The sequence below is a fragment of the Centrocercus urophasianus genome, unplaced genomic scaffold, assembly GCF_019232065.1.
Source record: "Centrocercus urophasianus isolate 14NV4802_14NV808 unplaced genomic scaffold, USGS_Curo_1.0 seq_33, whole genome shotgun sequence".
NCBI classification, from domain to species: Eukaryota; Metazoa; Chordata; class Aves; order Galliformes; family Phasianidae; genus Centrocercus; species Centrocercus urophasianus.
In genome coordinates, this window is record NW_024884900.1 from 1,916,184 (window position 1) to 1,942,087 (window position 25,904).

Here is a 25,904-nt window from a genome sequence, read left to right on the forward strand (position 1 = left end):
TGGGTTTGCCTCTGGGCACAGCCTGGCAAAGATATGCAAGCTCAACAACAAAAATGCTGACCAACCTGTTGAAGGCAGGTCAGCCAACCAGAGCTCTCAGCAGCCTGCTTCCTCCAGCCCAAAGCCCAGCATCCACAAACCCCAAAGGGAGAAGGAAGAAGGAGCAATTGCTGGCAAACTGCTCCGCCCTGGGCAGGTGCCGCAGACCCATGTGTGCCTATTTTCAAGCTGTCAAAAAGCACCCACATGTCTCGTGGGTGTTCTCATGCACTCACAAAACGTCTTGCTTTTCATCTTCTCTATCCCAAACCACCTTGTTTACCTCTAAAGAAATTCAATTTGATGTCAGATTGTTATATACTGTCGCTGGTGCATATGTAACAGCTACATTTTACCAACTTGAAATTCAAATTGGTAAACTGAAAATCAAAAAAAACAAGAAAGAGCCAGACAGCACGAGCCAAGAGGTGGGAAGGAGTCCCACACCAACCTGCAGCTCCGTGCTCAGGCAGCCCTCCGCACGTCTGCTGTGCAGCAGGAATAGAGAAAACAGCACCTGGCTGCTTCTCGTGTAGGAACACAAAGTGTGTGCCATACAGGGAGTTGCTGAGATTGAGATACATGGAGGTTTTGGGGCTGCTGGCGGCCTGAGTCAGCTGCCCTCTGCTACTGCTGAGTCAGCAGGAACTGAGATGCATTCCTCATTTTTAAGGTTCTCAGACAGCTTCAGACACCAACAGAAAGAAAAGTTAATGCTGGATTTTCACCCAGTACATAGGGCAGAAAGCATGGACTGGAGCCTGCCTTCGTGTTTTCCTGAAACTGCAGGATTCTGCAATACTTGCAGCGCCATAGCAACAAGCTTTCACCCAAGCAAAATGAAAATGCTGTTTAAAACCACGTGATGTTGTTTATTATTATGCTGGAATTTCCTAACAGCTGTGCACCAGCATCAAATCCCCACTGGGGATGTGTAAGCATCACACCAACCAATACTACATCTCTCCTTTTGTACAAAACTGGGCGGTGGAAGAACCGTGTGCACAGGAGCAGAACGCGCTGCCTCCCTTTGCTGCAGAGAGCAGGATCTGCTCCACAATCATTCCCACACAGAAAGCCCTTCCCACTGCCAGCAGGGAGGACGTGCTGAAAGAGGATCAGAAGAGGTGAATAAGTGGACTATACTTTGGCACCAGGAAGTTTCATAACTTCCACACACACACACACACACAGAGCTGAGCTTCTCCCAGCTGCTCCAGGCAGAGAACGGCCTGCAGCCCGCGCTGGCACAGCCTGCACTGATCCCACCTGGGCTGACTGCTGTGGGAGCAAACTCATCACAGAGCTAATGCTTCAGGACAGGAATGATTAGAGGAGAGTAACAAAGCCTCTGCTTCAGGGTCTAGAGGTGGCTGCACTTGATGTCCGCTAGAATGTAGGTTGTAAGGAACAAACACAATCAGTTTGGCATGGAAAGCTTCTCGGCCAACCAGTCAAATCCCCCAAATCCTTCCCTCCTCAGTGTTTGCGCGGTGCAGGTAATTCAGCAGCAGATCACAAAAGATGTTCCTGAGGTAATACAATATTTCTTTCAGCTAAAAGTGAGGAGCTTTCCCCCATAGCACGTGCTGCATAAAAGCGATCGCAAATGCAGTTGCATCAGAAAAATACTGCATGCCCTCAAAATGTCACCCTTGCTTAAGGCAAAGCTGAGCAAGATTAAAGTCTGGATTATTCCACAGTTTTTCCAGCAGGACTTGAGGGGGCTGAGAAGTGACAGGAGCTCTCAAGGAAAACTGAGCTGTGCCAAAAACCGCTTCGCTGAGCTCCCTGACTGGGTGACACCGGCAAACAAAGGCAAGAGGAAAGTTCTTGTGATGCACACATCGTATGAAAACCTTCCACGTAAGCAGCACAACACATCAGATCCTGCAGCACACTGACACAGGGACTGCTTTCTCCCGCTGTGTCATGCTAGCAGTCAGCACACAGCACTCGGCTCGCATTTCCTCACCCGGGCTCTTTGCTCTCTTCTGTTTAAACGCAGCATCAAGAAATTCATGGAAATGTTGCACAATCCTGAGCTTAGCTCATAAGGAAAGCAAGATTTGCATATACTTTGTAACGTTTCACTGTGTAATATAGAACCAGCAAAAGACAAAAATCTATTCCTTTCTCCTAAAACCACAAACCTGGAAAGGTACAAACAGAGGCCATGTGCTGACAGCTCAGGACAGTAAGGCTCATGTTTTACGCCACAGAAAGCAGAAACTTTGTTATTTACCAAACAGAGAAACAAAAGATGTCCAGAATAAGCAGAACTGGTCCCACAGCAGCCTGCAGTCTGGGACAGGCACTGCAGCACCACAGCCATCCCCACACCAATGCAGGGACCTGCAGCCAGCCTCCTCAGAGAATTAACAACAAGCAAACAAAGCAAACAACAAAACACCAGTACTTACATCAAGGCATGTTGTGGTTGAACTCCATCAGCACAGGACGCAGTGCTGCACCTGCTGGCGCAGCACTGACTTTGGCTTCTTGGACTGTGAACCAACCCGGGAAGGAAGTCATCACCAGACAGCAGCACTGACCCAGCTGGGTTCATTAACTCCCCAAAATGAGCAGGATAGGTGGGTGCAGAGGCACGAGGCCATTTGCTTTATGCTCAGCAGTTTGGCTTCAGCACTCCTAAAACGTCAGCGTTTCCCTGGGGAAAAGGGAAAGAACTGAGAAAGCTGCACAGAGCCCCAGAGGCCTGTGCTTCTTTCCACCTTCCATCAGCATGGACAGGAGGCACCAGGCTGTACAACAGGGCACCGCTGCAGCCCTGGTTTCAACCTCAGCCTCTGCAGTCATCCTGCTTTCCCTGGGATGAACCAGCCAGCAAGGATTTGTCCAAGCAGGGCATCCTATGGGGCACAGTTCGGAGTGGTGCCCCAGGCCTGGCTGCCTTCAGCCCGCAAGGCCCGGTCCAAACCCACAGGCCTTTGTATTTTGTGCTGAGGGCCGCAGCGAGCGGCCGGGTGAGCACAGAGCAGCTGGCAACAGGCTGGGAGGGAACCGTGCAGAAGCAATCAACAAAGCTATCAACAAGACAAAATGAGAACGGAAAAGAACAAATCCAAGTGAACTGCAGCACCTCCCCTGGTGCAGTCACTAATAGGAGCTCACACCTGGAAGCCAGGCACAAGGAAGGAGCCACAGCCACCATCTCTGCCTCTGCAGGCATTTCAGATTAAACCTGATGGGAGGTTCACAACCCTCTTGCTACTATCAAGAGCTAACGGTGTTTCTGCACACACGTTACCCCACTGACACGGCGCAGTCTGAACTGCTGAGCAGTAAGTACAACTTCTTAATGCTTCTGGGAGTGCGCCGTCTGTGGAAGAACAGCGTAATGGTGAACAGCTCAGAGGAAACACAAACAGCCTCGCTGCTGGCTGTGCAAGCATTGGCACAGGCATCCCAGAGGGCACATTCAGAACAAGGCAGCTGCTCTCCTTGTGTTCCCTCGCTCCGCCAGCTCAACTCCCACTTCGCATTGGTTATGACACAGCAAGGGAGAGCAGGGAAGAAAGGGACAGGTATTCACCAGAAGCAAAAGTTGGAACCAAATTCAACGCAGATGCTTCCAAATGCAGGAACACTATATTTATTAGGTCGATATTTCATTTTAGCAATACAATTACAGAATATCACAATGCTGGTTACAAACATAATATGGTTTTGATGGTTACAAATAATGTCGGGCACTGCAGTCTGTGAGAAGTAGGATACGAAACATTAAGTCTTGACACAAGTAGGTCGGTCTTCCAAGTCTAGTCATGATCAAGATAACTTCATATAAATGACTGTGGCACTACAGGTAGAGATTCTGGTTTAGAGGTGTCGTCTGTGTAAGTAGTTTGATTTATACAGTTATACAGTTCAAGCAACATCTTTTTTAGAATGCTATTAAATTAAAACTCCCTGTAGTTCAACAAGTATAAAAATAGTACTGAACCTGGTAATGTTCAATAAAACGTAGAGTTCGTTCACATCATTAAGTAGTAAAGAAATTGTGAAGTCCTAGTTACCACGGCAACATTGCTTCCCATGAAGGAAAATACATCAAAGAAAAGTTACACGTATGGTACCTGCGACAATTATTTAGTGATCCAACACTGAACTTGTGCACCACAAACCAAGTTTCTAAATATCTCTATATATTTATATAGTATATATCTTTTTCATCTTAAAATTTACTTTTGAAAAAAAAAAAAAATGTGCACTTCAACAAACTCACTAAGGCCACTCATGCTATAGATACCTAGGATTGCAATGAAATATTGTTAAACAAGACCCTAGAGCACGCACCTTTATATCACCAAAGGGAAACCTGTTTCACTGCCCGAAACATTCCTGAGATTTAGGGACAGAAGCATTACCAGTGCTGTCAATTTCTTTGCAAGCAGTTTGGTTGATGTCTGGATAAAGGAAATTTCTTCCCTGCTTCTCACAGAATCCTCAAAAGGCCAATAAACAAACCGTGCAACAGGCCATACACGTCCAACATGGAAACACCCACAACAAACAGTCAGATCCGCAGTTAACATTTGGCCAGTCACCTTCTTATTATAGAAACAATAAGGAAAAAAGGGAAACAACGAGCTTTAGAGAAAAATCAAGCTTCTGCACAAGCTTCGTTACAACCTGGTAACAGCAGCATCTCCCCCGCGTTATTTGCTGCTACCTGGGAAGTCAAATCCCATCTGCACAAACCAAGGTTTTGTCCACAGCTTCACTCATGTTTTAGGCACAACGCATTTTCCTTTTTGTACTCTACCAGTACACAGCAATAAAAGGAAAGAATTTCAACGTGCATTTCTTGTACCATGAGGAGCAGCGCAATGGCACCGTTAGCAAATACCAGACCGCAGCACATCTAAAGAAAAAAACACTTCATTTTTACAAAAGAACATCGTTGTCCCGATAAGTTAGAATCCAGCAACTAACAGACCTTCAAAAGTCTTCAACAAAAAAACTTTATGTGCAAAAAAAAAAAAAAAAAGAGTTTTCAACTACAAAGTTTGTAAAGAGTGCTCATGAAGACTAAGATTCAGAGGCAGACACTCGTTGGTCATAACAGCATGCTGTAAAAGCAACCAAACCACTGTTGGGGCCAAATAGTCACTAGGTGTTTTACTTCAAGTAACCGAGGGATAGACTGGTTTGAAAACATCTTTCTGCAGTTTTCCCCGTCCCATTTTGTCAGTTCGTAAGCTTTGCTTGCCTCTCCTTTTCCATAAGAAGTCATCTAGAATAGTCCATGTCCCAGAAACAGTGGAAGAATGCTGACATTGCCTTCTTCCCTTTCTATAAATCGCAGTGTTCAATTAAAACAAAAGACAAATAACTGATTTCAGAAGCTTTATAGTGAAAATCATGAGGCCTTAAACAATAGTTGAAGTAATTTTCTACGAAGGGACACCTCTCCTCACCACTTGTAACCAATCACTGTGATTACTTACCGTCAAGAAATATTCTGAAGATGCATTTCAGAGCCCCAACCCCAGATCTCCTCTTTTTAACACCATCTCACCTAGCAGAAGGTGCATTGTGCATATATAAAATGCCAATGGTTAATCAAAGTCATCAAGCGTTTTGAAGTTGGCTAATTGCATTACAGCAAGGACAAGGTCTCCTAACAAGCAAGGCTAACTATAAAGCCTCCTTCCCCAGTACTTACACTCAGATGCATGTGGAAAGCTTGTTTTGAAAAGCTTGTTTTAGGGCTAAAATAGGACAGGAACTCCTTGGTTCTACACCTGACAGGAGGGAGGTGCAGGGTCTCTGTTGGCAAGTTCTGTGCTGAAAAGCTGCACTGTACAGAGAACATAGTAGGTAGCACTCTGTTCCTTTAGCTCGACCTGTGCTGGTCATTAAATAAAATTAAATGAATACATAGAAATCTGCCTCAATGACATTGCAGATGTTTCCACCCTTACGGCTGAGCAAGTCATTTACCTTCTGTAGCCACCCAACTGGATTTCTACTTTCTCAGGGATACCAAACAACAGCAGAGACAGTAACAGTAACAACAGGTCCTAGATGTTGTCCCCACATGCCAATACAGACAGCCAACTTCTTCCAAAAACAAGATCAGAGAAACAGAATGGACAACTAGAAAGGCCAGTTCTACATTATCACATGGAAACTCCACCTGCAGCAAGGACAGTGGATGTTCCAAGTTATGGCATGCAGAGCAGGTTACAAAGCATTTTGTAGGCAGCTGCAAAGTTGCCCTGCAAAGCTCCTGTTTGACAGCATTAGCAGTTAGCCACAGCCACCTTTCTCTAAAATGTGGTGCCTTGGCACAAGCAGAATTGCTGAAGGGCTGCAGTGAGAAGTTCAGCCCAACAGCCAAGTCAGGATTTAGTCACACGAAAAGCATGCTAGCAGTTCCACAAGGATCACAACAGATGCTCATGCCCAAGTCACATTTCTTGGCCAAAATCCAACATAAAGAACTCGGGGTGACTTTCAGGATGTGAATCCCTTCTAGACAAGCCGATACGTCAAGGTACACAACATGCTAGGGAAGTAGCTTGAGGAAAGAAAGAAAAGCTCATCCACGCAGCAGGCCTGAGAAAACAGAATAAAGCAACCCATCACAGAAACAGAACAGGTGATTTTGGTTCTCAGAAGCAAACACCTTCCTAACCTGCCCCATGTTGGAAGCTCTCCTACTCGCCACAGATTGAAAGCAGCCCTTGAAACACACAGAAACCAGAGAGCTGATGTGACAGCAATGGTTCACATGGACTGCTTGTGCCAGTGTCAGTCAAATAACACTCCCCAACTCAAAATCTTGAGACCTTTGAGTTTTGTTAGCCAGAAGCTGGAAGCAGAGGCTTTACTGGGAGCCTTTCACGAACAGACATCATAAATGCAAGTCAGTGCCTGTTCTGAAGCTGTCAAACCCTTCTGCAATACAGCAGTAACACAGCCTGTTGAGGCCAATTTTAAGCAGCGTCCCCCTGCCCAAATTCTGGTACTAACATTACAAGTTTCATTTAAGTAATTTTAATAGGACTGAAGAAAAGAATTCATGAGAACTCTGTAATTAATCACTCCCCTAATAGATGCTAGTCAGAGATGGAAATGTTTCACCTAAAGCACTCCTAAGCAAGAAAAATTGCTATGAAGTAGGTGTTAAATGCATACATCATTTTAAGTTGAATTTTCATTGAACAGCCTTCGAGGGTACACTGCAACGTAAGCCTTAATACCACAGTTTGTTGTTTTTAAATGTGGAATCCTCTCATTAAAGTATTTAGGTATGCAGTCATTAAAGCTGCACTCATATTGCTGCATATTCAAGTCAGTATTATTCAGCCTTTTCCCCCAAAATTACACTTGAAGGCACCGGTATATGAACTATTGGCCTGGAAAATTTCAGTTCTTAAAGGAGTCATTAAGCTCAAAGCAGTGTCTGAAATTTCTTATTTCTTCTGTGCACTCTTTCTTGAATACCATCAAGCAGCTTTCCCTGTCCCAAGCTTTACAAACTATTTCAGAGAAAACAAACCCTAAACAAAACATCCAGTCCAAGTCCTGTAGGAACCTTGCTTGCTGAGCCCCACCTTGGACTGAACTTCCACGGCCAAGTTACAAACCCCTGAAAATAGGGGGGGTGGAGAAAACCCAAGAGACAGAACCCAACCACAGGGCACTGTTTGCGCCACCATAATAAGAACGGAGGTAACAGCAGCGAGTTGTTTCTAGTTTGCTATGTTACACTTTCAAAGGAGCATTACCTCAACATTTTAAAAAGTAAAAACACACCCAAGCAAAAAATAAATAAATCTACACAGCAAAGCAGCCCCCCGCCCCCAACAGAAGAAAAATTAAGACAAGCTAGTGAGATAGGCATTATTAAAGGATGTTTACAGCTGATTTCTGCTTTTTAAATTAATATAAAGGAAATCCATTTCTGGTTGTACTATTGTTTAATGTAGAAATGAAGCATCACACAAAAAAAGACCTGTTGTGCTTTTTGGCATTTTCCACTGACCCCTGCAAACTGTACAATAAGTTGTGTTCTCCAGAAACATAAAATTGACCTGGATTGTAATACAAAACCATTAACTGGTATAAACAAGGTACTGCCTCAATTATCAGAGTAAGCCCATTAAAAAAAATAATAGAAAAGAAGATGGCTGCAGCAAATAGTTAAGCATTTCTAGTTTCTGCGTGTGGCATTGACATTAATATCTGCATAAGCTTGCTAAGTAAAACATGCCATCGCAACTGCTAAAGAACGTTCACTTCCTAGTTTTGTATCTATTACAGGAATATAATTTTGCACTGATCATACATCTAAATGAAATCACTCTACTGTAGAAGTGAATGCAGGGGCAGAAATATTAAATTAAAGCCACTGGTCCAAAAACTGTTTCTAGCAGGCTGGTCCACTTTTGATTTTCCTGGTCCTGTTATGAAGATTAGCACTCTTGGCTGGTACCAAAGAAAACTAAGGTTGCTGGTCTACTGGATCTTCCATCACTTACAAACACTGGTCCAGTTCAGGGTATTAAAAACAACATACGGTCTGTACTTCCTTATCAAATTACTGTGGATTACAAATGGTATGTTGCTCTCCGAAGTGATTCTTTGCCACTTTTCTTCATCAGGCAGCAGCCAAAGCATCCTTCCTTTGCTTAGAATTTGTGATTAACTCTGCTATGAATGCATGAACTAGAGAGACCTCTCTCGTATAATTTCTTGTAGTATAGCACTTATTCTGTCTATCGGAAGAAAGCTCTTGATGAAACCTTCCATTCATAATAAGAATGCAACTCTTTTGAACTCAAACAGTTTTATTTAATGTTCTCTTGCAGACTTTCTGCAAAGTAGGTTCTTTTGGAAAAAAAAAGAAAAAAAAAAAAAAAAAGGGTTTTCTGGAATACCAAGTTAAAAACGTGAGTCGAACTAAACATGCCATACACATGCTGATAAGAATTTAACACACATTCATCCGTATGGGCACTCTTCAGTAGACTGGACCAGTGTTTCAATGCAAATTCCAGCCCCCAGAGAACTACATGGTATAGATTTCACAGTATGACTTCTCCCCTGTAATCTGGGAAAAAACTTAACTGATTAATTGACCGAGTTCTTAGCTACTCTGTCCATCAACGTTCTGAGACATCAGAAAAGACTGGACCACTTCTTCAGTGGATTGAGGACTGCTGCTTACATCCTCCAGAGCATCTGTAACTGAGAACTGCCGATCCCGCAACCGGTTCCAATTGGCCAAAATATTGTGGTACTCAAAAACTTTCTCATAATTGCCAATGGAATTGTACAGTTTAATGAGACCTCTGTAATCATATTCAAGTCCACTGTATCCTTCACCAAAAAGCTTCTTTCCTAAAGAAAGGAGATAACAAAATTAAAATTCAATACTTAGATTGAAACCATGCAGAAAAACAGAAATACTGCATTTCATTTTTAGTTATTCAATAAAATGTTAAACATTTCAAAAAGCTTTTTTTTTTGTATGAAGGCTGCTATGTAAATAAACACTGTAGGAATCACCTACCAATTGCTATGGATCTCAAATAAAGCTTCTCAGCATTTTCATACTGATTCATATCGTAGTTATAGAGAGAAGCTAGATGTCCCACTGACAGTGCAACTTCATAATCCTCCTGACCCAGGAGCTGCTCCTTAATCTGAATTGCCTTGATGTGCATTTCCTCTGCTTCCTGCGAGGAACAAATTCATATGGGTCAGGCAGCACTCACCACACCATGAACACTTTAAGAAACAACCATGCAGTGATTAAGTAGTCAAGCATTTCACAAAGGACAAAAAAATAAGAGATAAGAAGGCCAGAATCAGACTAAGTTCTCCAAATTCTTATTTTGGATCATCAGCAAATAGTATCACTTTGCATCCTGTCCCCAAAGGCATCTTAATTATTTCTGTGCAAAGCTTTGAATGGGTGAAATATTAAAATGGAATGAAACTCCCAACTGAGGTTATGAACCAGGGACATAAAGTACAATTTGCTTTGACATATTTACAGACATCTCGTAAATTGTATGTCAAGAGATTTACCTTAATAGATCTTACCTTAAACTTTCTCATGGACTGATACAGTCTTCCAAGGTTGCCATAATGCTTTGCTGTTTGTACATTAAACTCCCCAAAGGCTTTTTTAGCTAACTGAAGTGAGGACAGATGCAAGTCATGAGCTTCTTGAAGTAACCTCTGCTCAGTTTCCTTGTTATGACAGTCTATTGCAATCTCCTCCAGGATAAGTGCTGAGTATAAGAAGAAGAAAAGCAACATCACTGTGTTCCAGACACAGACACACCAACTACCAGCTGCAGAAAGCCGTCCACCCAAGAAGTGGCAGGAGATATTTAAATCAGGATTTAGATTGCTTACAAACTGCTTTCAAACTTTACAACTAGGTATCAGTTACCAACACTTCTTTATATTCCGTATTTTGACTACTATTATTTCAAGAATGAGTTCAACAAAGCTTTAAAGAATTTTAAATTTGTATTTTACAAGCATGCTGACAAATAACATTGGAGAACTACAGGGAATATTCTCAAGCCATCTCCAGTTGGGAAAAAGCTTACATTGCCTCTGTTGGGAACAGAATAAATACAACTGAATGCCTGCTCTCCATTGACAAAATACTAAACTGTTCCAGTAATGCAATTCAGGATACTACCTTTAACTCTCTTTGAAGATGCCAAGAGAAGATGGTCTTCTGGGAGAATGTGAGTTATAATGCCAATAGCACGTTCAGCATGGAATCTGAAAGAGTTTAAATATATGCATCCTCATTGCTATTTCAATTACCAGCTAACTGGTAAAGTATTAACAAGATAAATGTAGAGGTTCACTGTATTAATGTTCTTGTTAGAAAAAAAATCTGTATAAATTAAAAAACATTCTTCCCCCCCATTTGCAGTATTAGATTTACTGCCATTACCTCAAATAGCTGTACTCACAGTGCATTGTCAAATTTTCCAGAGCTGTACTGGTGAACATAAGAAGAGTAAGCCAAGTCTTCATGAGCTGTAGCTACATGAATGTTTTTACCTCCAAATACCGACTGCCGAATATCAAGAGCTGTCTGAAAGAGTCATAAGAGCACCATGATGTCAGTTAACACAGGGGGGGGGAAAAACAACAAACCTTTACGCATTTTACTGCTAACAGGGAAAAAAAAAAAAAAAGTCCGATGGCTCTGAAATTCAGGTCTACACCCACATCCTTCAGACAGCAAACCTAAAGAAATCACTCAAGGGCGAAGAAAAAAATGAAAGCAAAAATCTGAAGTCAACAAACAGTGCAGTAATTAAATGAACTAATTATCCTGAGTTAAAAACATGTGAGTTTCAGAAGAAATAGAGACATTTTAGGTATTAATAGAAACCAAATGCATTTAGCCCTGCTGCATACCTGATAGATGGCAACGGATTGGCATATATTGTCTACGTTGAGCAAATAAAATCCGTAGTCTAGTAGTGTATCAGAATATTTGGGGTGCTTGGCTCCAAAATGCTCCCTGTAGAAATATGCTTATATTACTCATTGAGGCAGGTTAAGAGTACATTTCAAGAGGGCTTTTTGGAATAGTACTCACCGGGCGAGATACACTGCGTGTTTTATCAGCTGCTCAGCCTTCTTAAACTCACGTTTTACAACACAAGCCTAAACAGGTTGAAATGAAGCATATGAAGAGGTGTACACTCAAAATCCTTCTCCTTGAGATATCAGCCCAATTTCTATTACTTTTAATTCTAATATCACCGCTGTCACTAAGGGACTTATTTAACAAGTGCTCACAGAAAGCATCAATAAATATTTTACTCTGACATAAATCACCAAAAAGATCAGTGTTGTATCTGAGTCTACATCAAAGATAGAAACAGTCCGTCTTTTTGTGGAAGGCTCCAAGTTAACTCTGCCATCATGTCCCTTTGAACAGCTATAATTGTTTCACAGGCAAAGGAAGAAAATACACCAGAGGCACATGAAGTATAGCAGAGGTATTACACATTCTCACCCATCCTTGGGAGCAGTTTAAAAAAGGAATGTGGAAGAGTCTAAATTTACCTTAGAAGCTTGTCGCAAAACATCCACTACTACTTTTACAGGCAGGCCAACTGTGATCTCCTTCATAGCTTCTATACACCACTTGTAAGCCTGTCAAACAAAGTTAACCAACACGATAATTCATAAACATCACTGTGTTGCAACATTAAGAAAAATATACACCAGTCATTTACAGTGGCAGATTTAAAAAACACTGGTTGCCATGGTCTGACAAACCTGAAGAACTTCTCTTCAACTTGATACTGAATGCGCAGTATTTAGTATTACACTAAGGTCTGTATAATTAAATGAATGTAATATATTTCACAGGAAAAGGTTCTTTTATAATGTTTAACTACTCCTTACAATCACTATCATAGCAGCTTCCTAGTCAATGAATTTAGGAGCTAAAAACTGCAGTCACACTGAAGTGACCTTTTTTCTAAAGTAGCTGCAAAGAGTTATGTTCTCCAATTTCTTTTTACCTATTAAAATAAACTCTTTGTAATGCGTAATTTACTGATAACCAAAATACACAGGCAATCTATTGCATATAATTTCTTAATATCAGTTCAAGTACTATTAAGAGCTTGTACTCAGAACAATATACAGAAACCAGATGGTACATCAGGTATACCTCTGGTACTGCCACACAGATGTCTAGAAAGACAACGTGAATAGCGAGGCAGTCATGGAGAGTCCTTGCAGATTTCATAACCAGTGCCCAGAAGCTGAACAGAAAGAAACTAGCCCTACTCACCTCATCATAGTGACTCTTGGCAAAAAGCAGTGCACACAGTTCCCCATAGAGTGCTGCCTTGTTTGCTTGCTGACCATGTTTGGCAAGTTTGTCCATGTAAGACTGAGCCAGTTTGAACGTTTCTTCTCCCAAGTGATATTTACAGTTACCATTTCGAACATGGAGCAACCTTGCAAAGATGTAAAGAGATCTTCTAATCAGTGTTTGAATAAAACATTTCATCATGCTGTAGCATCACTGATCTACAATCTGGTGTTGTGCTTAGAGAACCGGGTACCACCCCAGCAAAACTGCACTGTCTGAATTCAGTAATACAAAGGAATTGTCCATAGAAATTTGTTACAGTATTCCACGCTTTGCATCTTGCATGGCAAGAATTTCTCCTGGTGGAAATGCCAAATGATTTTTTTCACGTTGATGAAGTTCTGCACATCCAATGCCCAAACCACTTTGGTGTGTGTGGCTTTGTTTTATTTTTCCTGAAGTCCATTCTCAACACTGATAAAATCTCATTTCCCAAACTCAGTAACATATGGTATTAAATCCCTTCTACCTCCTTTCCAAAACATGGTAAACTGAAACTGACAAAAAGTACAAACTCTCCTGCGTGCATCTCTGCATTTTGTCCTCAGCCCTTAAACAGCACAATGTATCATAAATAATTTTACAAGAGATTCAATTTCATCCATTCTACATGAGAAAGCATCTGGAACTAATGTCACTCTCTGGGCCGCCAGGAAAGATGGCACAACACAGCAGGATGGCGTTAGCACCCAGGCACAATTCATAAACGGGGCTGAACAGGGATATTTTGAAATGCATTCAATATTATTTACGTAGTAGAGTTCACTCTGAGGCAACAGCACAAGCAATTTTAAGCTCAGGAACAGCAGGACAGCTAATCGTTAGCTGTCATAATAGTTTCTTGGGTTGACAACCTTTAAATGCTAGAAGAAAACATACACACTTAAGTGTTCATAGGTAAGCAACACTAGCAGGGAAATTTTGGATTAAAGGAAGAGCAATAGTACTTAACAACAGTAATTTTAGTGTTGTCCAACAGGAATACAAGTAGTAAGAAGGCCACCTTCAAAGGAATCAGCAAGCATATCTGCTCAGATTGATCTAGTGCCAGCCTGACAACCCATTCTGGATTTACAGTTTGGAAAGTTTTGATCCTTTGATACTCAGTACTGAATTAACACCAGACAATGCAGTCATCACAGTTCACAACAACTCTAAACAGCCTCCTTTTCTCCCGCTCCCCCATTTCTTATCATCACCTCTTTTCCCATCTGAAAGATTCACAGAAGCTTCAGTAAATGGTGAAATACAGACAAGAAAGCAGTATTGAAGCACACACTGTTTCTCCAAACAAGCAACTATTTCAGCTTCTGGCTTCTGTTTAGAACAGAAGTAGAGATTTTTGTTATTGAAAACTGATGCTTATTTACTTTAAAGAGATGCGTTCAAAATGTGAGTGCCATCATATTCCAAGCCTAAAGGGCAGAATTGTATTCCTGCTCCATTGCAGGCAAAGAAAAGAGACAGCTGTTCCTTTCCTATTGCAAATGCCTGCCATTTAGCACAGATGAAATTTTGGTAAACTCACTTTCATTGTCCCTTCTGGAGATCTGTTATTAGACAGTGAGTGATAGAGATTGGAAGACATCAGGGAAGCCCTTGTAAGTCAAGAAGGCAACATAACAGAGGAAAAAAAACCCACAAAGTAAAGCAAATCAGAACACAATACTTTACAGTGAAGAGATGCTAAAATTCTGAAAATATGAGCTAACGTATAGGTGCAACATTTTATACCTTGCATGATACATTATGACAGGTCTTCCAATAAACTAATAAAGGAAGGAGAGAACAATTAAGATCTCTCATCAGTGTTTCTCTTTTCCAAACCTGTTTCCTATAATCTCCTTTCCTTTTCTGTATTTGAAGAAGGTGAGTTTATTTTTAAGGCAGCTTCTTCAGCACGCCAAACAATTAGACAATTTTTTGGATTAATTATAAGTCAAAGGATCAAGTGCTGACAGCAGCACTACAGCTAGCATTTTTCTGTCCCAGGAAGGTGTACATACACGTCCAGCCTCTCATAGCATCACCTTGTTTCTGGAACAAAAGCCAGCGGTGCAGCAGAATTCTGAAGAGAGCATCTGAAGCTTCTTGGCTCATATTAGTGGTACATATGAATACATACTTCTCAGTAAGACACGTGGGAATTAAAGGTAAGCTCACCTTACACAACACTCTACTGCACGAAACCAATGAAGTATTTCATCGTGAAGGGTGCACAGCTGAAGGCAGGAAAGAAATACCTTCTCTGCATCACTGTACCATCCTGCATCTGATAGGAACCCTCCTGGAAAAATCAAGAACAAACAGAATTTTGAAAGTGCCTTTCTAGGAAAAAGCATTTGCTCAGATCACCTAAGAGCTCTTATTTTATTACAAATAAGTAGGAATACAGGAGTGCAGTATTGCCTATGCCAAAATACAGGAAGTCATTGCTAACAGCTTAGGGGGAACGTAGGCAGTGAGAGCAAAGGAAACGTGTTTTACAAAGCACCATGAAATTGCATGCTGCATACAGGAGCTCTATCAGAGTTAACCCTGCAGTCCTGAACGTGAAACATGAGCAGAAGAACTCTCCTTCAGCTGAGCATGACTTCTGGTATTCCATAGCTTTTCATCATGAAATACTTCATCAATACTAGAAATACACAAAGTCTTAACATTAACTACCACGCTTATAAATTTTATACTTGAAATAGCAGACAGCAGCCTAAAATTTTTAGGTATTTGTGTTATATGCATAAGCCATCAAGTGACTTCCTAAAAACACAGACTCCAAGCACATACATTCCCAAAAAGAAGTTACAAAGAGGTAAAAAATAGCATTAGCCTAACTGAACTAACAAAGAAATGTACTTAACAGTCTATGAACACCAGTTACCTAGAACAAAGCCAATCTGGATTGCTTTTTCTTTTACAGCAGAATCTGATTCTGCTATGTAGGAACATCGTCTACTGAAAGAATAGGCCAGTACAGAAGCAACTTTTACTCCATGGTCCATCAAAGCCTGAAAACAGTGATGAAGCAGATGTCTGAAACAAGAGAAAACAAAATTTGTTATGTATGAAGTTTTTAAAACAGCGCAGTCAGAGCACCATGGATACAAACGAGTAGTGACTCAAGGAAATAACTCCAGCCTTCTCTCAAACAAAAAGCAGACAAACACAAGCATAATTGACAGCCTCAAGACTAATGGGTTACAGTCGTTGGATCACCCAAAAAATAAAATGAGTGTACACACAGTTCTTTACAAGGACACCCTCCAGAATAAGCAAAATACAAGCTGCCCACACACTGTTACAACTGGAAAACAAAGCTTTCTGTTTAGACTCTGTGGGTGGGGAAGCCTCAAAGCCCACCCCTGCCCTGACTCACACTAAAATGGCAGATAAATGAGCAGTGACAAACCCATTAACATCACATACACACAAACAAGGGGAGGGAGACACTAGAGACACAAAGCTTATCCTGGTAACAAAGAATCTGATCTGACATCTTCTGGATTCAAAACTTAGATCAAGAACCCAGGGCTGAAATGAGCCTGTCAGTACAGGAAGGTGCTTACCTTTTATCTAAAGCTCGCAGCACCTTTGCAAAAACTTCTAGTTCACAAAATTCACTCCCCAGTTGGCATAAGCGGCCCTGTTGGTAAAGCTGAAAGAAAAATACAAATATATTTAAAAATTTAAGACCTGGTGCTCTCCTGGGAAATTTAGCTCACCAGTTAGAATGACTTCTGAATTCTAGAGCTCAAAGTACAGAAGAGTAAATATTAAAAAGAAACAGTTTCACTATCTCCACACAGGAGAACACCTTCAGCGGCAGAACTTAAACACACAAACTATAAGAGCTCCATATTTGCTTTCAATTTAATTTTTATCCATTCTTTTCTTCCTCCTTTCTTCAAACATTCACTACATCTACCTGCATCATTAAAACATCACAATTCCTAAGCTAGAGAACAAAGACAAAACAAAAAAACTACTAAATTTAATAAAAATTGTAACAAATGGCTTCTTTGATATCAGATCAGATGCTTTTTTTTTTTTAAACTAAAGAGAATCTATCACAGGGCTGCGTGAAGAGATTCTAGGTGATTTGCAAGTGGAAACACAAAGCCAAAGCCTAAATTCAAAACACTGCTTGTCATCCTACAAAACTCCAGCCTCTGTCTGGGACAAAGACTGAAGCAATGAAATTATACATCCAAGAAAACCACCCCAAACCCACAAGTTCTGCAATGGATGACTCACCAATACCCAGAGCTAAACACAAGCGTGAGCCCTGACCCCATTAATACCTGGGCTTATATGAACAATTCCTGCTTGAGTAAATGGGAACGTTCCTCAATTTATTAAAAGCAATGCCTGGTTTTATGCTGAAACCAATTTCTATCTGCAGATAAGCAAATATATCAGTTAGCTTGTTCATAAAAAACAAACCATGGACACAGTTCTTTGTGCATAGCACAGCTAAGCAGCAGAGCTCCCTGCTACATTATGCTATAAATACTGAGAATTTACACAGGTGCAGAAGTGGCCGTGCGAATACACAGCAAAGAAATCCAGCGGGGCTGTTAAATGCAGGCATCATGAAGTCCCTGAACAACAAATAGCAAAGAGTAGGGTGTGCAGCCAGAAAGCAGCACGGTCCACTCGCCCCAGTCAGCTGGCAGCAGCCTCTGCCAGCAGCACAAGGACTGCAGCAGATGAGGACTGTTGTGGCACAAGCATTTGTTATTTCAGGTACTGTAGGCAGCATTCCTTCATATTTTTATTATTTAAAACCTTTTTTTTGCAAGGCAGCAGCTCTATGAGGCGAAGGAAAAACCATCTCAAGTCTCCCCAGATGCTGCCTCTCACAGCACTCGCCATTCCAGAGCCATCTCTGTCTTTCTCCAACCTGCACTGTGTGATGGCAGAGCACTACAGCTCACCAGCACACACACAGGCGTGCGCTCACGCTTCACACCATCACAGGCGTGCAGGTAACGCACTCTAACAGTTATTCAGAAAATCAATGCCACAACATTCCAACACAAACTGTCCAAGACCAGAGCACTGCTACCAGCAGCAAGGCACTCCAGGCTACTTGAGCAGGGTTTAGAGCTACGAGAAACTCTGAAATGAGGAGTCAGCCACTCTCACCATGCAAGCAAAAGATGAGAGAGAGGAGTTACTTACAGACAGAATGCTCAGATACAAACACTGATCAAATAAAAACTTCAGTTTTTGAGTTCTAATCATTTCTTTCAATACCTTTTTTGAAAAGTACCATTTATCTGGAGCATCATTTTAACCACAAGCCCAGGAGGCAGGTCAATGAGCACTCCAATCAAGCACATAAAACATTGCCAGCCAGAAATTTCATTTTAGTCAGAGCTCTTTATGAAACATGTGACAATGTTTCTGCAGCACGAGTTTGTTATTTTAACAGAACCTACAAAAAAAACTTCAAACGTTCTTTAACCTAAAAACGTCAGTTGCCAGAAATGAATGTTTTCCCTTTAGTCAACTATTTCACTGGAAAAAAATAAAAATAAAAAAGGAAGTCTTAAACAGTATCTACGTGAAAAGTTGTTCCTCAGATAAAGCAGTGCCATGGCCCTGTACTCGAAACAAATCAGAGCTGGAGAGTTTTTCCCCACTGAAAACACCGTGGCAGTGAAGGGGAACAGGGGATGCCCCAAACCACACCCTCATCTTTCACACATCTCTGATTTTGGGTCCAAAGGTCCAGACCCGCTCCTCACACACCTCTCCCCAGCTCAGCCCATCCAGTTTTTTCCTGGTATAACCAGAAATACAGCATCCTCAGAACATTTACCACACCACTCACCCCTTCCCTCGACATGCTGGCAAGCATTTGAGGAATTAACTCTGCCTGAAGTCTCTTCAAACTGTTATAGCTGTTACAGCTATAGTTTCAAACAGAATTGGAAGTGGAAATAGTGAGACTACGTCAAACTGTGAAGCAATTCCAGAAGTTTCAGTAACTCTTATTTGCTCATTGAGAAGCAGTTGCAAGTAGGGAAGAAATGATTCTCTTGTTAAAGCTCCAGAGACAGAATTCTTGACCACAAGCCTTGCTACATAACATGAAAAACAAAACAAAAGAGTGATTCAAGAAAAACAGGCCCCAACAAGAAAGGCAGAGGTTTGGATTCCTGAAAAACTACTCCGCTCTTAAGAAGGAAGGAGGGTTTTTTTCAGACACAAACTTGACCTATTTGAAGGTTATCAATGATTTTTTTTTAACTATAGAAAGACACATAAGAACACACAGTATGACTCCCAGCTTACACCACTCAAACTGACATTAAGCCTGTCACTGAAGACACGAACACAGGAGCACATCTCATGTGCTGGCTTGCTATTACACAGTCCAACTGCTCTGTACAGCTGTGGCAAAGCCACCATGATGTCCTTCAGGAGCTAAGGCTAACAGTGACTTACAGAACTTTCTCCTAAGCATTCAGAAAACGCATATGGAGGTGCCTCCAGTTAAACTTATTGATAACAGAAGCTTGTAACTTATCTGCTGTCATATCATCATGCATATATAATTATCTGTGAGTTCTTGCCAGAGCTCTCTCTCAGTAGGTTGAGCTCTGATTCTTAGCAAACCCTTAGAAACAAAGGCAGAGACATACAACCACTGAGAAAGTGGCTTTTTTTTTTTTTTTTTTTTTTTTTTTTTTTTTAAATCACCAGCATTCTCCACTGTGCACAAATGTAGGAGCAATTACTTTTTCTAAGCCTCTTCATAATAAAGATTAACTCTAAGCAGTTGTAAAAGGACCATAAGAATTGCAGCGCTTTCAACGAAAGAAAGAAAAAAAAGCTCCCATTGCTCCAGTTTGGAAGAGGCCTGAAAAACAAGAATGGACATTACAGTAAGAATTACAGCTGCAAGAAGTCCCAAGGAGCCCCCCCAGCATGATTAGCAATGCCCAATAATATAACATGGACTACTATGCTGAATTTGGGGAGGATTGCATATTTAAACAACAAAATCTGTATTTAGAAAATAAGTTTGGCTGCAACCACTGCCTCCCTTCTCTGCTTAACACAGAAGGAAAAAAAATCTTTTGAAGTCAGTGCCCTGAATCAACCCATTGAGAAACGACTCTTGAAAAGCCCTGGGGACAGCTGGGGGACAAGCTGAGAAAATAATCTGTTATAAATCTGGGTACTTTCATCTCTTACAAATCTATTTCAAAACCATCTACGAGGCTTCTGGATGAGACCAATTCCACCCCGATATTGTTTGGGGCTTTAAAAAAAATAAATCAAACTTCTCAGCTCTTTTTGAAAACCATGCTTCCAGTCAGGAAGCTCACAGCGTGCTTCACGCTTTCACTCACTGCTCTTCCTGTATCACACCAGCAATGTAGGATTGTTTTCTGATTTTCTGTGTGATTCCACACAGAACCCTGCACTGGAGGGTTTTCTATGTGGTTTGCTTTGACTGAAGTTCAACCAGTGCAGACAAAATTAAGTGGAAACAAGAATTACTGTTTCAGCAGTAGTTGGACACTTTTTTTGTGGTATTACCTCATTGTCTGTATTATGAGTTTCAGTATCTAAGGTTCAACAAGGACAATGAAAAAAGAAAACAGGCGAGCCAAGCCTAGAAAACCACACAGAGATTCAAGGAGAAAAAAGCAAAACAAAGAGCAAACTAAATGGTAAGACTCTGAAGAATGGTAAGCAAGGCAGGGAGCTGCAAACCAAAGACATAACAGTGCAAGATGTTTTGGCTCTGGTAGGACTACAGATAAGGTATGTATTAAAATAAAGAGTAATAATCATTGGACTAAAGCTCATGGCATGATGATGATTCCCCTTCACTTGGAGGATTTAAAGAGGGGAGCGATAGACAGATATGACTGAATTCAAGCAGTATTCAGATATGTCCCACTGAATGCACCAGTCCAACCAGATCACAATGCCTCTATGTGAGTGCACAAGGAAATCATGCTTGTTTTTCCCATACACGTTTCATTTCTGATGCCCAAGAGCACAGCAGGATAAAGGAATTCAGCCTTTGTGCAGTCACACCGATCGGTCACTGCAGGAACCCAACAAAACACAACCCACTCGCTCTGGATTTTCTGCCTTCCAAGACACACTGCTTACTGTGACCTTGGTTGTACCCTTCTGCTCCGAAAGGATTCAGAACTACATCAGTGCAGCTACACTTCATCTCGCAGGAAGCCTGTCCTTTCCTCCCTCACCACACAGCCAGGAGCAGAAGCCTTAGGACAAACCAGATTCACTCCGTAAGATCAGAAAAGCTTGTAATCATCCCTCACCAGTAAAAGTCATCTCTACTGCAATGCACAGAACAGACATTCTATCGCGCGTTGCCAAGTGTCAGCAAATTCCTGCTTACTCATTTTGCTTGGTTCAAAGAATAACTAGATGCAATAGGAGCTCTTCTATTAGCCACACTTCTCTTTCTGGGGGGTTAGCAGAGTGCAGTGGGAAGGCAGTTTTCCAGCTACACACTATCCAGAAGCTGCAGATACCAGGATGTAAATTTAAAATCTGTTTTGATTCACATCAATGTAGGAGCAGTGTGGAAGTTTCATCAACTGTGTCAAATACAGAAAAAGCATGATTATGGCCCTTTTGGATTTTGTCTGATTTTTTAAATACAAATAAGCATAGCACAATTACTAACTGTTATGAGCCCCCACCAAGTGTCTGAAACAAACTGTCATCTCCAACTGTTCTTGTGGTTAATGATCTCATCAGAAAACATTCAAGGAACATTGGATCCAAGTGACTTTCAAGAAAAATCAATGTGAAAAAACACAACCCGTAAAAGACATTTCAGAAGAACATTAGATGAAACTCCTTGTTATCTATCCAGTGTAAAGCCAGCATCAGCTTGCTGCATAAATACCTACAACAGAGAGCACCATGACTAATGAAGCACTGTCCCATCAAATACAGCCGGAAAACATAAGAGCAAAACAAAACAAAACAACACCACAAATTATGCATAACAGAACAAAGCTGAAGTACAGGGAAAAAACTTCTATGTGAGACATTAACTGAATGATCTTTGGACTGCAGAGTTCAGTGTCCTGTTTCTGTCAAAAACTACGTTATTCGGATAAACTCCCTCCTTCTAAACACCAACCTTTTTCCCCAGAAGACACAAAACAGAATCATTTGATTTCCCAGATGTTGAGGAGTGTTGGAGTGGTTTGGGTCTTTTTTTGGGGGGCTTCAATTTATTCCAGTTATTACCTACGTTTTAAACAAATTAAAGTGTGGCATTTACCACTGCAGCCCAGCTGCCAGGCATGCCCTGTTTGTGCTCTAACTGCGATGCAGCACGTTTCCTGCTTCAGCTCCTAAGCACAAGGCCTCCCCTTCTCTTCCTCATAAAGATTAAAAAAAACCCAAACCAACAAACCACTTTTACTAGGAAACAGCACCACCAGGATATACATTAACCTGGTAAAGACACAAAGGAAACAAAATAACTACATTTGCATATTTTTTTCCAGATCCGGATGCTGCTTGCAACAATTCTAGTTATGAACTCTTCCAAACACACTTGGACATCCTCATGAGCGTTCTGCCCAGTCTCTATTTATTCTCCAATGGTTGCAAGGAAAAGTGAATAGGCTTTTGAGACAAAAATTTAAAAACCAGAAATCCAGTAATGCCCTGGCTAAAGCACTACAGATTTACTTTATTGCAATCATGATTATTTGATTTATTTTTCATTTTCAAAGTGTTAGTCGTTAAGGATAAATACACTCAGTACCAGGAGCCTGCCTGCTCCTGTCACTGTGCCACAGCACCTATTTCTTACTGAGCCCACAGCAGAGAGCTCTCCACAGCCATTGCTTGTTTGGTTCCTTCTTGTAAACTGGGAACACGTGGGTTTATAAAATGCATCCTAGACATCAACAGCTCTGGAATCTGGACAGTTGAAAGCAATTGGGCTGGTTAATGGATGGGAAATAAAGGTGACCACTATCACAACACAGCCAAGCGCTGAAGCAGAGGGTACCCTGGTGGGAACAGAAGATGAGGACTTTCTCAGGTGGCTCTTTCCTCCCTTTCAGATAACATGCTGGCCATTTCCACCATCGTAATAACATGACATCCTACCTCTGCCATCTTAATCAACATAACAAGGCTGGCAGACTCCGTAAACAGCACTGGCAAGTGCTAATTTGAAGTGTTCATACGGATGAATGCATTTAAAAGAATTTTCAAGTTCTGTATGGCCACAGCCAATTAACATCCACAGTGAGTGTCAAAAGAAGATCTGACTGATGCTTCCTTTTAGTTTTGCAAAGTGGCACTTTCTCCAGTATCACAAGTTGTAATACAGCATTTCTTGCAAGTTGGATGTGAAAGACTGAAAAAATTTCTATTCCTTTCAATAATCACCAAAAGACACTCCATCTTCCACAAGATCTAAATGCACACATATTTGTACAAGCACTACACACCAAACTTTCCTCAGGTGTATCTAAAGAATATGTACTACTCCATGTAACACCAACAACAAACTGACAGCCTTTCATCAACTACAAAGATGCAGTCAGAACAAAGATTTAGAAGTCTTCTAGCTTGCCTTCTGTTAAGGATTGGTAGTGGGTTTTGGAAATCCTACTTCTGGCTTAAAGAGCTCATCATCAGGATGTCCTAAGAATACATATACTAACCTACACCAGTATTTAATGCCTGCATCTTTTTGAAAAGCACAGCAACTGTGTTCAGAACCAAAAAGCAAAACAAGCACCAGACACAGCATGCAGGGAACTGCTCCAAGGTGTGAAGGAGTCCTCCTCCCAGACTAGTTCACCAGTATCACTTGTATTCCTCAGCCATCCAAACACAGAAATCAAGAACCAGCACTCAGTGTCGTACAGGTGCACAGAAAAATGCAAGCACTGTTCCACGAGATTTCTCTGAGCTATGCTTTGAGGTGCTGGCTGAAAGCAGACGTCTCTGCACGCACAGCACCATTCAGTCAGGACTACACTTGCTTTTAGCACGCCAGCCAAGATTAAGTTGTATTTATATATTAGCTAGTTTAAATGCAACCACTGAAGACAAGGTATTCTCCTAGGAGACGATCTTACCATTGGTAGCACTGGCACAACAGTCACCAAACTACACCACGTGTTTGTATTTATTCTACATGATGTATGTATGCACCATTATAGGTGCACCTTACACAGTTCAGATTATCAAGGATCAGCCTGTTGTAAAATACAGGCAAAACAATAATACCAATTATCATGGTTAACAGAAATTACACTGGCTAGTGATGAGTACAACCAAACAGATCCATGGCATGTTTGTTACCACCTCCTGAACAAAACATGCTGCTTGTTACGTGAGCAGAGCAAATAGATTTAAAAGCCTCTTTAGAACTCAAATCTATTTCTGGATTATTTTTAATGATGAAAAAACACCAAATGAATCTGAAACATGTAACAATTGAAGAGTGTTAATAGAAGTATATGTAACCTATTAAGATCACCTCTGGATGAGTTTTTAAAGGAAGTGGGAACAATACATGATTGGGTATCACCAACCCGTGAAATTCTTTCTACGTTTTTTAAGCCCTTGGGAACCATCCCTCATCTGTATGAATGTCAAGACAGACAATGCCAGTGTCAATGGGCATCCCTGCCAACAGCTGAAAATAAGCCTCAGAATGTTCTCCCATGCTGTTAGTCCCATATCGATAGGGCTTATCCACTGATAGCTGCATCTCAGCCACCTCACCTTCCCCAAGCACGCTTGCTGTGGCAGAACATTTCCTCCAGTTCTCAGCTCTTAAGAGAAGCAACGGACACCCGGAGTGCAGAAATGTACCTGTATGTTTCAACAGGGTAGAAACAGTTTCTCTGTCGCCAGGGACAATCAGCATGCCTTCTAAATACTGTTTCTGCACCAGCATTGGATGGGCCACTATTCCAGGTTCACTAAGACTTATTAAAAAAATTACTTTGTTTGGCACCCCAAGTTTTTAGAACTTAACTGGCAGAGGAAATAAAGGTCATCTCCCACTTTTTTTTTTTTTTTTTTTTTTTTTAAATACATTGAGTCTCTCCTGGTGAATGCTTATTTCCAGTGGTTCCCACAGATGGATGAAATGCCTAATTGGTGGACAATAGCGATTCAAGGACCATCTCAGCACACCCTTTGCTGTAACTCTGGGTATTTTGGAGGCAGCTCAGTGAGAAACAGCCACCACGTGAAAAAATGACATAAAGCTGATAAACGGCACCATTTAAAGATCCTCAATTCCTTCCACCTGGTTCCAAACAGACATTTAAACGTACAAGAGCACGGCAGACCCGGCAACCTCCACCACAGACAGCACCTTCTGCAACATGGGGGTGGAAAAGGAAGGAAAAAGAAAAACCTCCGCAGAGCTCAACACAAACCCGCGCTCCCCGACCGCTTCCCCCCCCCCCCCAGCCTGGCAAGTGCTTCCACCCACCCCGATTCCTCACTCCAAGGGCAGCCCCTTCCCCCCCTCCGGACTCAAACAGCCCCAGCCTCCCCGCAGTCCCTTCCTCACGCGCGGCCCCGCGGTCCCTCGTTCCCGCTCTCGGACCTTCGGGCCTCAGCCCGGCGGCACCGCAGGAAGCCAGGCCGCGCGCTCGGCGCGCCCCTCAGGGAAGGCCCGGCCCCCAGTTCCCCAGCCCCGCTCTCCTTCCCTCTCTGCCCCTCAGGCCCAGCCCGGGCCCGGCCTCCCTCAGCGCCCCGCCGCCCGCCCTCACCTTGTAGTACACGTCGAACTGGATGTTCTCGGGCAGCGAGCGGATGTCCCGGCGCCGGGCCCGCCCGTAACTATCCACCACGGCCGAGATCGCCGTGTTATAGAGCGTCTCGGGCACCCACTCCAGCTCCACCGCCGCCATCTTGCGTGTGCGGAGCCGCCTTCCCCCCA

The 25,904-nt window shown here is 41.9% G+C and overlaps 1 protein-coding gene across 1 annotated transcript; it reads right to left on the minus strand.

Moving 5' to 3' along the window:
• Nucleotides 1-3,639: 3,639 nt before the first annotated feature.
• Nucleotides 3,640-25,904, minus strand: APPBP2 (amyloid beta precursor protein binding protein 2). The gene is made up of 13 exons (XM_042830499.1): nt 25,735-25,904; nt 16,522-16,610; nt 15,837-15,988; nt 15,119-15,242; nt 12,872-13,040; nt 12,133-12,222; nt 11,660-11,727; nt 11,476-11,581; nt 11,022-11,146; nt 10,739-10,824; nt 10,126-10,316; nt 9,590-9,755; nt 3,640-9,417 (listed from the first exon to the last, which is right to left on the minus strand). Exons 1-13 carry the CDS (start codon nt 25,873-25,875, stop codon nt 9,164-9,166), a joined length of 1,761 nt encoding a protein of 586 aa, XP_042686433.1. The 5' UTR covers nt 25,876-25,904; the 3' UTR covers nt 3,640-9,163.

Coding starts and splice junctions, on each gene's coding strand:
- APPBP2 (XM_042830499.1), bottom strand. CDS start 25,875: ATGGCGGCGGTGGAGCTGGAGTGGGTGCCCGAGACGCTCTATAACACG. Junction 11,728..12,132: donor TTTTGCGACAAGCTTCTAAG/GTAAATTTAGAC, acceptor CAACCTGTTTAG/GCTTGTGTTGTAAAACGTGA. Junction 10,825..11,021: donor GGAAAATTTGACAATGCACT/GTGAGTACAGCT, acceptor AAACTCTTTCAG/ATTCCATGCTGAACGTGCTA.